The 13390-nt window shown below is 42.6% G+C and overlaps 1 protein-coding gene across 3 annotated transcripts in view; it reads right to left on the bottom strand.

The window, feature by feature from the left end:
• Eif2ak4 (eukaryotic translation initiation factor 2 alpha kinase 4) overlaps positions 1 to 13390 on the bottom strand; it is a 115612-nt gene that overhangs the window by 20436 nt on the left and 81786 nt on the right. For all 3 annotated transcript variants that reach the window (XM_029567909.1, XM_008842309.3, XM_029567910.1), the window contains 7 exons: positions 12933 to 12982; positions 11826 to 11994; positions 10676 to 10792; positions 9773 to 9838; positions 6140 to 6310; positions 5629 to 5763; positions 2332 to 2439 (listed from right to left, as the gene is read on the bottom strand). In XM_029567909.1, the coding sequence (XP_029423769.1) occupies positions 2332 to 2439; positions 5629 to 5763; positions 6140 to 6310; positions 9773 to 9838; positions 10676 to 10792; positions 11826 to 11994; positions 12933 to 12982 (816 nt within the window). The remainder of the gene's footprint in view (positions 1 to 2331; positions 2440 to 5628; positions 5764 to 6139; positions 6311 to 9772; positions 9839 to 10675; positions 10793 to 11825; positions 11995 to 12932; positions 12983 to 13390) is intronic.

The raw sequence follows: 13390 nt of genomic DNA, 5'->3' as shown, positions 1-13390 counted from the left end.
TTTTTTTCTGTCTTCCAAGGCTGGACTCTAGAGTGATGGATTCCCTGTCTAGAACTTGTAAAGCTAATTACTCTAGCCTTTACTTCTCCTTCATATCTCCTATAAGTGATTCAAGGACTTTCAGTGGGAGTCTTTTAGATAGATCCACTGCAGGGGTGCTCCAAGTGCCTCACCCTGCGTCCCTATTCAGCATGGAAGAAGCCAAGAGTGGTCTGCGTCCCTATTCCCTATTGGCAATTTGGGTAACCCCTTTAGAGGATGGTGTGAAAAGAATAGGATGTAGGAATTTGTTAGGCAGTTAGGGTAAAAGGACCCCAAAGAAAAGTAGCCAGTTTCTTGGCTAAAAGTCAAAATGTCCTTAGGCCTCTTAGTAACATACTCTGTTCCAAAGGCCAAAAATGTCAAAAATATTTGGGAGCGTGTATCTAATCCTTAAAAGATTTTAGGGTTACCTCTTCAGAGGGGGAAATGTTAGAGTAGCCAAAAGTCCCATAAAAATAAATAAGTAAATCAAAGAAGAATAAAGAGTACATGAAGTTATCAGAAAAAAAAGTGGTGGGGAGATATGGGAGGAGTTAGTGGGCATGGATTTGATCAAAACACCTTATATGCATGTATGAAATTCTCAATAAATTATTTATTTAAAAAAATAAAATAAAATGCAGAGTAACTGAGGGAAAAAAAAGAACTGTTGTTGTATGAAATGTACAAAAGTTCAATAAAAGTTTTTAAAAAGAAAAAAATAAAATGATGGTATAAAACTGACTATAAAAGCCTCATCTGTACAACAGATAGGGGCCCCAGAATCTAATAGCTAATTGTTGCTTAATGGAGACCTCCTGAATGAGTAAGGAATAAACAAGCTTTCTGACTTTCTCCTGGGTGTGTGCTTGGTCTCTTTGCTGTCTGAAGAATTTTCTGTAACAGTAATGAAATCACTGACATGGGGGTTCAGTCCCTGGGAAGACTAAGGCAGGATTAAAGGGTTGGGACTTTCAGACACAACTCTAATATCTGGGATGGGAAAGGAGCTGAAACTGGAGCACTGATGACATAATCATTCCTACTATACAATGAGGTCTCCACAAAACCCCAAAGGGCAGGGTTCAGAGTGCTTTGGAGGAATGGGAAGGAGGTTCCCAAAGGGCAGCCTGTGGAAGCCCCAGAAGTGTTCCTTCCTGAAGGGCCAGTACTGGATATCTCTTCACCTTTACTCCTTGTAATATCCATTCTAAAATATTTTATTATTTTATTCTTATGTGTATGTTTTGCATGAATGTATGTAAGTGCACCTGTTGTCATGCAATGCTCAGATCAAAAGAGAGTGTCAGATCCCTTGGAACTGGAGTTAAGGATAGCTGTTAGCCATTCATGTGGGTGCTGGGAACTGAACCTGGGTCCTCTGCAAAAGCAGCCAGTGTTCTTAACCAGTGAGCCATCTCTCTAGTCCCTGTAATATCCTTTATACTAAACCAGTAAATATAAGTGTTTCTCTGAGTTCTGTGACTTGCTCTTAACAAATGAATCAGAGCCAAGGAAGAGGTTACAGGAACCTGTTGTGTAACAATTTTCTCTGAGGTCAAACAATAAAATGCTTTAAAAGGGAGTAAACAACTCAGTAGTTTCAGGAAGTCCCTAAGACTGAAGGGATTCACTAGGCTTTTCCCTTCCCAAGCATATATAAGTCCTAAGGACTACTGAGAGAAACTTTCAGACCAGTGAAGTGGCCTAGAAGAGGCTCAGACCAACTGAGCTGCCTGTTCAACCTGTTGAGCTGCCTGTAGTTTATGCAGTGAGCTCCAGGTTTCCTGCTTTGGTGAGCTGTGGCTCATACTGGAGTGGGCTTTGGATGATGCAGATGTCTTTGGGTTATTTCTATGCCTATAAGTAATCCCTCACCCATACTCTTGTAAGTAAGCCTAATATGACTCATTGGTTTACCACGTTGGATTTTGCTGGTATCCTTGCTTTGGTCTGTTGTTGGTTTTCTATCTGGGGTGAGTAGACATTTGTTTATGTCTCCTTAGGGATAGAGTCAGCCAACAGAACCCTGACTTCCAGTCAGTCAGAAGCACAGATAAAACAAGCTGGGCTTACAAGTGGCATTGGAAGTGCTGGGGGCAGACTGGGGGACCTAGTCTATAATCCATCTTAAGGTGAGTAGCTGGAGTCATAAGTGAAGTGAATGGAAGTGAGTCTAGCTAGGGTCTGCTGCAGCAGCATTCCTCATTAGTAGTGTGAGTACGTAAGAGGGGAAAGTAAGCTCCAAAGGTAAGCACCCCTTAGGAATGAGAGACAACTCCAAGCATGCTGGAAAGCAGTTGGACTTACAGGTTCTTCCATGTTGAGGACCGCAGCAAATATCTTGTCTATGGCTATGCTGACACCGACAGCAGTGGGAACTGGCCCCAGAGCCTGTGGACCTCTAAACTTGGGAATCTGTGGACAGACCAGAGTTCTGGTTATGGAACAGAGAAGAAACAGATTATAAGGAAAACGAGTAAAAAGGCAAGCTCTCAAAAGCCTGGCATAGTGTGCATGCCTATAACCTAGCAGGTGGAGTCGGGGTTGGGACTGAGGCAGGAGCTTCTGAAATTAAATGATAATGATTAGGGGTTCAAGACCAATCTCCGCTACATGATGAATCTGAGGCCAGCCTGGGCTACATGAGCCCTTGTCTCAAAACAGAACAAAATAAAATAATAAGTAAAAAGCAAGCTCTATGCCAGAAACTTAATGGGTACAATAACGACAAAGACATATGAGTGTATGAAGATAAAGAAGCAAGCGTGCATGCAAACTTAGGAAAATTAGTAACACATGCTGCATCTCGAACTGTATGGTTCGGTATGGTAGATAGTAACAACATGTGGCCACTGAGCATGTGAAATGTCCAGATTGACATGTGCTGCCAAGTCCCAAAGAGAAAAAGGGAACACAATTTTTAGGACCTGTTGAATTAATACTTTGGATATAACAGGGTAAATAAAACGCACTACTAAAATTAATCCTGTCCATCCCTTGATTTACTTCACATTACTAGGTAATTTAAAATGGTCTATGTAGGTTCTCGACCAGGATGGAGTAGGTGTACATTTCTCTACTGTTTCTGCTGAGAACGCCTAAAAATCCTGCCACATAGCAACAAACAAGACTGAACATGGGCAGAAGACAGACTGGCCAGGGACCACAGGATCTGAGGAACAATACATGGGAAATTCCCTGGGTTTGCCCTTGTTTGTGCAAAGAGGAATAGGTGTGAAAGCTGCCAGAAAATCTGTTCTTTTTGGGTGGAAGGCCCAGGGGCAACCCAGCAAGCCAGCAAATGTTTAGATAGTAACTGCCTTGTACTAGCCAAACATCCCGACAAAAAGCACCAGGCCACCAGCAAAGGGTGAGTGTGGAGCCCAGGCATTTACCCTTCTCCAGATATAACGAGGCCCCTCCACTTGAAAACCAAGTGCACATCAGACTCAGGGTGATGCCCAACACCTCCCAGCAGTGCCAGTAGGAGTCAGGATCCCCAGGATTCAGGACTTCCACCCTTGCCTAAGCTTCAATGAGGCATCCCTCCCTGCTGAGAGGGAAGCTGGGATTTTACTGCTATCCATCAGAAACTCCCATCAGATCCTTCACTCAAACCACAGTATGAGTGGATACTTCTAGGAAGTGGTGACCAGGCACTCTCCCATCTGGGGTGTGTAGAAGGAGGCAGAGGGAGGAACCTGGATCTTTATTCCCTATAACTTGACAGCACACACACACACACACAGAACTCTGTCCACACCAGAGGAACCTGCTGAACAGAAGACCTAAGTGACTCCACAGCCCCCAAAGACAAGAATCCAGAGAAAATCATGCAGCACATGAAGAAGGTCCCATGCTGAATGGGAAAGACAACACACACTAACACCAAGATCATGTGGGTGTCGGGATTATCTTAAAGCAGTGACCATAGAGACACCTCAGTGTACGTTATGAAAAGAAGTGGGGATGAGAACGTCACTGGATGAGCTCAACATCAGGATGGAGACAGATTCAGTGGAACCGAGATCAACAACAGAAAGCACTTAACCTGAATGACAGAAAAAGTGTGTGAAGCGGAATGCGCCAGAACCCCTGGAACAAACCAGTGATATCACTTCTGTGTCCCAGGAGTCCTTCAAAGAGGAAAAAGCAGGGTGAGATTTCACAAACAAATCCAAACAAAGCATGTCTAAAAATTCCCAGGACTGGCAAAAGATAGAAGTCTATGGATTTAAGAAAAAAGCTGAGAAAACCCCCAAAGGGATAAATTCAAAAAACTCATGCCTAGGATATAATTTACTTTCAAAGGGCAACGTTTAGCACTGTTTGATGTGGATCTCCATGTATAGAGAAGTATTTAAGACACTCCCCGACACAGGGCCTGGGCAGGTGAGGCTGCTCTTCCTTTCATCTATGCTGACACTCAGAAGCTAGTAGAGTTCTACGTTTAACAGCTCTGTCTTGACTGCGGCTGTGGTTATAGGAGTCTGCACATGATAAAATGGCATAAAATAATTCAGTGTGCCCATGCCAATTTCTATTGTGCCCATGCTATTCTATGGTTGAGTTAGAACCATAGGAGGAAGAGACGTTTCTGTACTATCTTGGCTATTCCCTATAAACCTCAAATTGCTATTAAAAATTATTATTATTATTATTATTATTATTATTATTGTGTGTATGCATGTGGAAGTCAGAGGACAACTTCGTGGAGTCGATTCTCTCCTTCTACCTTTATATGGATCCAGGGATTGAACTCATGGATTGAACTCAGGCTTGCACAGCAAATAAATGACTTTACCTACTGAGTCATCTCACTCGCATTTTAAAATTTATTTTTCATTGGTATATATTCATTGTACATAGTACTGTGTTTCATAAAGACTATTTTATGTGTATGAGTGTTTTGCTTGCATGTATGTAAGTGCACAATGTGCAAGTAATGCTCGAAGAGGCCAGAGAGGGCATCAAATCCCCTGGAACTGGAGTTACAGATGGTTGTTAACCTCCATGTAGGTGCTGGGAACTGAACCTGGGACCTCTGTAAGACCACCGAGTCATCTCTCTAGCCCTTCATAAGGACATTTTTATATAAGTATACTTTGACTATGCTACCTACACCATATCCTCTCTACTCTCTTCTCTCCTATTTTAGTTTTGTTTTTTAAAGACAGTATCATGTAACCTAGACAAGGTTGACCTCACTATGTAGCCGAGTCTAGCTTTGAATTCCTGATTCTCCTGCCTTTACCTCCTAAGTGCTGTGATTACAGGTATGCACCACCAGATCTGGCTGTTTTGTTTTTATGAAACAGGGTCTTACTATGTCACCCTGGCTGTCCTGGAACTTACAATGTAGCCCAGTTTGGTCTTGAACTTGTAGGAGTCCTCCTACCTCTGCCATCCAAGTGCTGAGATTACAGGTGTACATCACTATGCTCAGCTTCACATTGCATTTATATTCTTAGATGAAGGATACAGAGGTATTCAGTTTTATTACTTGTTCAATTTTTTGCATTAGTGTGAAAAATTTTAAAACAGTAGCTGAGGAGAAATAGAATTGAGACAGGGCTAGTAAACAAACACTGGGAGTGTGCTTACCAGCAGGTCGTATCTGCCACCAGCTGCTAGGATTTCAGGCACAGCCCTCTGCCTGCGTCTGCTGAACGCTACAAACTGGAAGATGATGCCGGTGTGCTGCTGTACCTTGTAAACCAAGCCTAGGTTGATCAAGACCTGCGGAGCAAAGGGCGACACAAATGGTCAAGGCTTGAGTTGTGGAATGTGGACCACAGCTGTTCCAATTGTTTAGCACAAACACAAAACTGCCAGCAAGATCTGGCATGATCTGTTGAACTGGACCTGCCAAGTTCTCTCTGCTAATAACCCTCTCTCCAAGACAGATACTACAGGAATTGCTGCATAGCAGGAAAGAGATGCTTGCAAAGAAATCCTGATTTATGCCAAAATTATTTCTAGGGAGCAGAGGCTCCAGAATGCAGAAAGCAGAGATTTTCAGAAAAAAAAAAAAATTCTAGCATTAAGAAAATATAATCCATTTCCCCCCTTGAGCCACTATTAACACTACAGATGCACAGGACAGCTGCCAAACCTGTAACTTTAAGCCAAGTTTCTTCAGCAGTCCCACAACCTCCTCTAGGTCTTTTAAGCCGTACTTCACCAGCTGGGCAACACCTGTTTTCTGTTTTATTAATGAGTTTATTGTTGGCGTTAGGTCTTGCAAATCCCCCTTCTGCTCGATGAACTTGTAGAGTCGACATAGCTGGAAGGCAAAAGGCAGAGTCACGTATTGTACCATAGGAGATAGCTCCTGGTGCACAGTGCTCCCACCCATGGGGTACACAGAGTCTGCACACCTCCAAGAGCTGGGACTTTGTGGTCACAATCCTAAGGATTACCTCCCCACACCCCCCAAACTCTGGCCTAAAGTATCTCAAAGAGATGTTTCAGACACTCAGTCCACTCATTCATACAAACATATAGTGGATGCTAGTCAGTAAAGCAGAGCCTCTATTATATCTTGCTCTATTTATCTTGTTTCTGGTTACCTTCCTGTCTTACTTCCAGTACCACAGGCACACAAGTCTGACTTGTTCGGATAGTAGCTGAATTAGCCAGATTTTCTCCTCTCCCTATGAGCTATCCCTATTGGGAGCCTGAAAACGTTGCCTCCCATGCCTTCATTTCCTCAGCTCACACTGGATGCCAGACAGACTCTGACCATCTCTGTCACTGTTTGTCCCCAAGGAGGGCAGTGCTAGGGATGACCAAGCTGCAACTAAGCTGTTTCAGACACACTAGGAGGAAGAGGGAACAACTACGGACACATCACCAGAGAGAAAACTTGCAGGAGCTGAACTGGAAATATATTAAGACATAAAATTATAGCTATACTTACACTTAGGCAGAGCCTGGTTCACCTATGAATTGGTACACAAAAACTAAGAATTGAATGACAACACAGCTTGACACATTCAGTCAATCATAAATTATATATATATATTTTTAGACAGCCTCAGCTGGCCTGGAACTCTATGTAGACCAAGGTTGGCCTCGATCTCACAGAGATTCAGCCTTTTGAGTGCTGGGACTAAAGGCATGTGCCACCACACCTGGCTGGTCATTTATATTTTTAGAAACCCCAAAGAGTTAAGCTGCTCACTATGTTCAAGATAAAAATTTACATAAGGGCTGGAGAGATGGCTCAGCAGTTACAAGCACTGACTGCTCTTGCAGAGGACCCAGGTTCGATACCCAGCACCCACATGGCGGCTATGAACTGTCCTTAACTCCAGTTCCAGGGGAATCTGATATACTCTTCTGACCTCTGCAGCATTGTATGACACGGGTGTACTCACATACATGTAGGCAATACACTTATACACATAAAATAAAAATGCTAAAATTAAAAAATTTACATAAAAGATCGTGTCTTTGATTGTATCCTTTCCTTCCAGCCTGGTAATGGAGTTCTGTGGCAGAATGCTCTGGGTTTGATCCCCAGTACTAAAAATTTTCAAAATAAAATACAGTTTTTTCTTAATAGCACTTATGTGAAGTCACCCCAATAAAAATCTGCCAGCAATGGAGTTAGTACTTGTAGATTCTGGTCTTTACCCATGTGAATCTGAACAAATCTCAGCATATATTTGGGTTTCCAACAGCTCATCTGTAAACAAAGACTGGGCTGGAAGCTCAGACTCATTTGTACTGACTCTCCCTTTTCTAATGTACCTGGAGTTTTGCTTAAAATAATGAAGGTATAGAATGCTTTTATTAGATCCCATTTTTTCCTTTTAAAACAAATATGCTTCTTTTGCTTAGCATCATCAAAAAGAAGTTGACATTTTAGCAGCTAATGCAGCTATTATAAACAAGTATTTGATATCTGTGAGATGTTTCAAATGTGGCATTAGTTCAAAGAACCTTCTAGGAGTCAGTGAGCTGGATAGCCTCAACCAGGTTCTCAGTGCTTGTTATACCCAGAACTATTTCTACACACAGGGCATATGTAAGCACTGAACAACAAGTTATTGGGTCACTAATATCTCCTCCAATATTAAATATTTAAGGTTTAACCTGGCTCAGTTTTCTCTCTTTTTTTTTTTTTTTTTTTTTTTTTGAGACAGGGTCTCCCTGTAGCCCCAGCTGGCCTAGAACTTGCTATGTAGACTGGGCTAGCCTGGAACTCACAGAGATCCTCCTATTTCCTCTGGGATTAAAGGCATGCACCACCAAGCCTGGCCTCTGGCTCAATTTTCTGAACTCCTGGTCCTGTGTATCTAGGTTGACTTCCCACACGAGAGTGGGTGTTTCAACTGTGGTCTATGTGTACCTGTAAACATTATTTCAGAGAGTGGAGAGTAGATATATGTTGTGCAGATCTCCTGTACTGTCTTATCTATGTCCAGGTACTATGCCTGCAGATGGTAGGCATCCAAAAGAGCAAAAGGCTCTGCCTGGCCTATGTACAATTACATTTTAACTTATCCCACATGTGAATTTTGTTATTGTCAAAGGATAATGTATTAAGTATCAGATCAAGGACTAGAAGGCTTCTGGGAAAGTTAAATAAAATCTTTTCTTGGGGCTGTAGCTTAGTGGTAGAGTTCTTACCTAGCATGCATGAGACCCTGGGTTCAGTTTCTAGCACTGAAAACCAAACCAGAACATACAGCAATCTTTCCTTATATAGATATTCAGGAAAATATACAAAAGTATACTGTTTTCTGTTGTTCAGCCACTAATTTAAATATAGGTTAAACTGGCATTTGTAGAGAATACACAGCCAACCTGCTTACCCTATGTTCTGGTTTGTTTCTCCATTGCTGTGACAAAACACCCTAACCAATACCAACTTGGGGAGGAAAGGGTTTATTTGGCTTAGATCTCCCGGGTTACAGTTCATCACTGAAGAAGCCCAAGGTAGGAACTCAGGGCAGGAACCTGAAGGCAGATGCTGAAGCACAGGCCATGGAGAAACGCTGCTTACTAGCTTGCTCTCCTGGCCCCTGCTCAGCCTGCTTTCATATGCAACACAGGCTCACCTGACCAGGGGTGGCACCACCCACAGTGGGCTGTACCCTCCCACATCACTCAACAATCAAGAAGATGCCCCACAGACATGGCCACAGGCCAGCCCAATGGAAGCAATCCCCCAATTGAGGCTCCCTCAACCCAGGTGCGTCTAGTTGACACTAAAGCTATTCAGCACACCCTATAAGATTTTCCTTATTGTTGATGAGATCAAATATAAGATTTTAGGAGTAGGAATTTTTCCAGGAAGGCAAGAGCTATAATTTGACTCTAAATTAGAGTCAGAAGATGGGGGTGGGTTCAGGGGTACCCAGAGGGCTTCACAGAGTGCCACAGTTCCTTCTGGTTCCCCGCAAACCATTTCAGAAGAGGACAGCTCGGTGCTGGGCCTCAGCAGGAGGCTCTGCCAAGCACAGGCTTTATAACAACTGTGAATGGAAGAATCCGGTGATCAAGAAAAAGTAGAATGATTACAGCATGTGCGGGAGGACACATGGAGAGGCAGTCTTTGATCATAGCATTAGTTTTTCTCTTCTAATCCCCAGGTTGCCATGGCACCAACACTCGGGAAAACTGCATCTGTGAGTGGCAGGAGGAAAGCTGCTACCTCACTGCTAGGATTGGTGACATCTTCTGACATTGCAGAGTCACAGAGCTAGTGGTAATCACACTATCAGAAAGTACTTACACTATTAGAAGACAATGACAGATTGTAAAATTTAGCCTCCACTTCCCTCCTCGTCAGCTTCTCTGTCTGATGAAAAAGAGAAAGGGAACAATGAGACATACCAAATTTGGCCCTGAATGAGATACTGTTTCCAGGCGAATCCTGGCAATTATATCCTTCATCTTGGACACACTGCTCCTGATGCAAAGGGCACATTTAATTCTATGAATAAAGAGCCTTTCCCTTCAAGTCATACGAGACCACAGTGAACATTTTTTAAACTTGAAAATCCCTGACATGACAAAATTAGATTAAGGAAAGCTGCACTTGCTGAACGGGGAGGAGACCCAGCTCTAGACAGGCAGACCCTGGGTATTTCTGTTTCGGTGGAAAAGAGGCATTTTGACTTGTATTCCCCTAAAACCTAGGCTTGAGCATGTCATCCACACTGGCCAGCACTGTGCTGCGGGGAAGAGAGCAGGAATGAGCTGTCGCCCTCCTACATCCAGTCCCAGGGCCGCTGCCAGTGTCCCATCTGCATTCTTCTGTACCCAGCACTGCCAAACATCAAGAGCATTCAGAAGGAGGAAAAACATCCCTAGGAAACTGACAGTAAAGTCTGGACCCTTGAGGTCAAACTGCCAGAAGAATGAAAAGCTGGCCAAGGCTTTGGTATATATACAATTAAGAACTTTGTGATCCATTCTGCATTAACCAGGGACTGTCTGACACTGTTCCCCCAACATACACAATAATTAAAAATAAAAATAAATCTAAAAAACCCACAACTGGTTCTGTCATGTTATAGCAATGAAGAAACAAGATAAAACTCTCAATTTAGTTTTATGGTTGAATGAGTAAGAAAATAATTACGGGCTATTATTACCATCCTTTAACATCAAGTCAAAGTAATAAAATGCTCACCACAGCATCATACAGAATAACATAGACCTGACTGAGTTTATCTTCTGGGATCCCACAGTGTAAGAGTATTGCTTTCAGTAACATTGTATGGTTCAAGTAAATACTGTAATTTCTTTCCTGGAATACAAAGAGGAACTATTATTATTTCCATTATAAAAGCAGTATCAGCACATGACCAAATCTGGAATCTTACCATGAATTTAATATCTCAACACCAAGGAAGGATTGAATTTTAACATCTTCTGTCCTGTTTTCTCATACACACTATCTTTGCAGTGTTTTAGTTGAAGAATATAATACTTATATATAAAAATATACTGGCTAGTCTTTATGTTAAAAAGTTCATGTGGGTTCACATAAATGGCGAAGGGGGAAATCAGTTCAGTGGTAACTGACTTACAAGCAAAGGATGGTAAATAGCTATTATTACTTTTGGCCACAGCAGTCAGTTAATGAGCCCTCACAGAGGGGTATGCTGAGCCAGGTAACAGGCTATATGGAGAACTGGACCTGGGGGATCTACCCTGGATAAGTACACCATGCCTGGAGAAAACATAACTTTGGGGAGATTAACTGACAAGAGCTGGAGGGTGGGGCAAAAAGGTGGCCAGCCCACCAACCACTGGAGGGCTTTTTGGGAGAAAGGGCCCAAACCATGGCTGGGTGAAGAAAGCTTTCTAGACAAGTGAGCATCCATGACCAACAGTGTGGGGAATGGCACGGCATGTGGGTGGGACAGAGAAGGGCAGCCTGAGGAGGGAGGCAACAGTCCCTGCCAGTGAGGGAGTAAGAATGTGGGGAAAAGGGACTCCATAGGGTGAACAGATGAGATGCTGGAAGGTACACCGAGGGCTCTGAACAGGGCAGAATGTGCTAGAAGCACTGTAGGAATCTTAGCCTCATTTCTTAAAATTTGCAAGACTGGGCTTCTGAGAAACACCTGTCTCCAGGACAAAAACCAGTTCTGTCAAGGTAGAGGTGAGAACCCAAAATGAAGCTCAAAGCTGGGTTGTCAAACCCTTTGCAGCCTCCTGGAGGAAGCTGTGATTCACTGCAGCACAGCTTGAAGCCAGGGGAAGAAGCCTCACTGGCCAGCACAAGGTGAAGGGCTCTGCAGGAAATCACCACACTTTAGAATGCAGAAAGCAACCTGAAGTGGTGGGAACTCCTGGATGACCTCGTAGATGGTGTAGATAGTCTCGGCAGTTGGCAGAGAGCTGTTGGTGGTGGAAGTGACGATATCAAATGCACATTCCAGAAGTTCTTTGGGATGAAATCGGTCTAACTTGCGAGGTCTGAACACCCGTTCTATGCAGTATCTGGAGGAAGAAATCAGTGTTCTCAGGTCACTGATAACTGGAAACAAGCATGCGTGAGGAATTGTTGAACAGGAAAAAAGAAATGAAGATGAAAAAGTCCGTGCTGTGATCAAGAAGGTTCAAAGTCAGGTTTGAACCAGGACAGTGGCCTGTGGTCTATCCTAGTTCCACTGTTGCACTATTAAGTGGAGTTTCATTTTCTAAAATGTCTGAAAGGGAAACAAAATTACAGGAAAAAAGGAAAACCAAACAATTTTACCTTAAGTGATTGCTTTCTACATAGAAGTGCCCACACCTTAGGACTGACTAGTAATTGCTCACTTGTAGCTTGAAGGAAAACACACAAAGAGCTGTGGTTCTGCTTGGAGAAAGCTGTAAGCAGATGCCTTGCTAATAGCAATACGGCTCCTATTTGTGAAGATCTAGGTGTTTGCCCCCTATGGTATCTGAACCAGCAGAAAAACCTTTTCTGAGTGCCAAGTGCCTGAGCCCCTTGGAGCTTGGTGCGCCTGCTAGACTGCTTATTTCTCTGTAGGAAGCTTCTGTTCAGCTATCTGTGTACACACATTTCACACAGAGGCACTGGCCACTTGTCCCTCCAGTAAACTTTAAAAGGGGCCATCTGAGATCAAGAACAGTCAGATGTTTGTTTCAAGCAACCATTTGTAAAAAATAATTAGTTGTGTTGCCCGAGGACATGTAGAAAAGCAGTGAATTGATGGCAGGACTGCCAGGTGCTTTCTTCCTGAAGATAAGATGTCAGCAGATATCCTAGTTGCCAGAGACAAAGGAGCACTGGGGGTGGGCACCCTGACCACATTCTGCTCACTACTGCAATCCTAGAATTCCTCCCTGGGTAAGGATTGTAGAGGATAAAATGTTCTCCTCTGGTTTCTTTCCTTCATCTACCACATGCAAGGGAACATAATGTTTCTTACCTTTTTAAATTCAATATGTTATTTCTTGCCACATATCTTGCAAAAGGGACCTGAAAAAAGGAAGTTTAAAAGATATGTGTCAAGAAGTGCCAGCTATGACATTCTTTTAGTTTGTTTTTTAAAATAGCTTACTCAGCTATAACTCACCTTTTTTTTTATATTCACGTAGATTTTTAAAAATTATTTATTTAATAACCACATACTTAGAAGAAGCATTTCATTACATCAGCATTAACATAATCAACAATAATTTTCTGAGATAGGCTGCATCTCTTACAAAATTGGCTCTACATTTTTAGGTTTACAGTTGAATTATTACAGTTATGCAATATTGTACTCAGTATAAACCCTATAAGACATAAAATTAAATGAGGTTTTAACCTTTAAAAAAGATCTCCATTGCATTATTAAAATACAGAGTTTCAAGCAGAAAAAGATTTTTAATACAATTGACACTA

This window comes from Nannospalax galili, unplaced genomic scaffold (assembly GCF_000622305.1).
Source record: "Nannospalax galili isolate Female #2095 unplaced genomic scaffold, S.galili_v1.0 scaffold1400, whole genome shotgun sequence".
In the NCBI taxonomy this organism is placed as follows: Eukaryota; Metazoa; Chordata; class Mammalia; order Rodentia; family Spalacidae; genus Nannospalax; species Nannospalax galili.
Note: the sequence above shows the minus strand (reverse complement) of the source record. Positions and strands in the feature narration are given on the sequence as shown.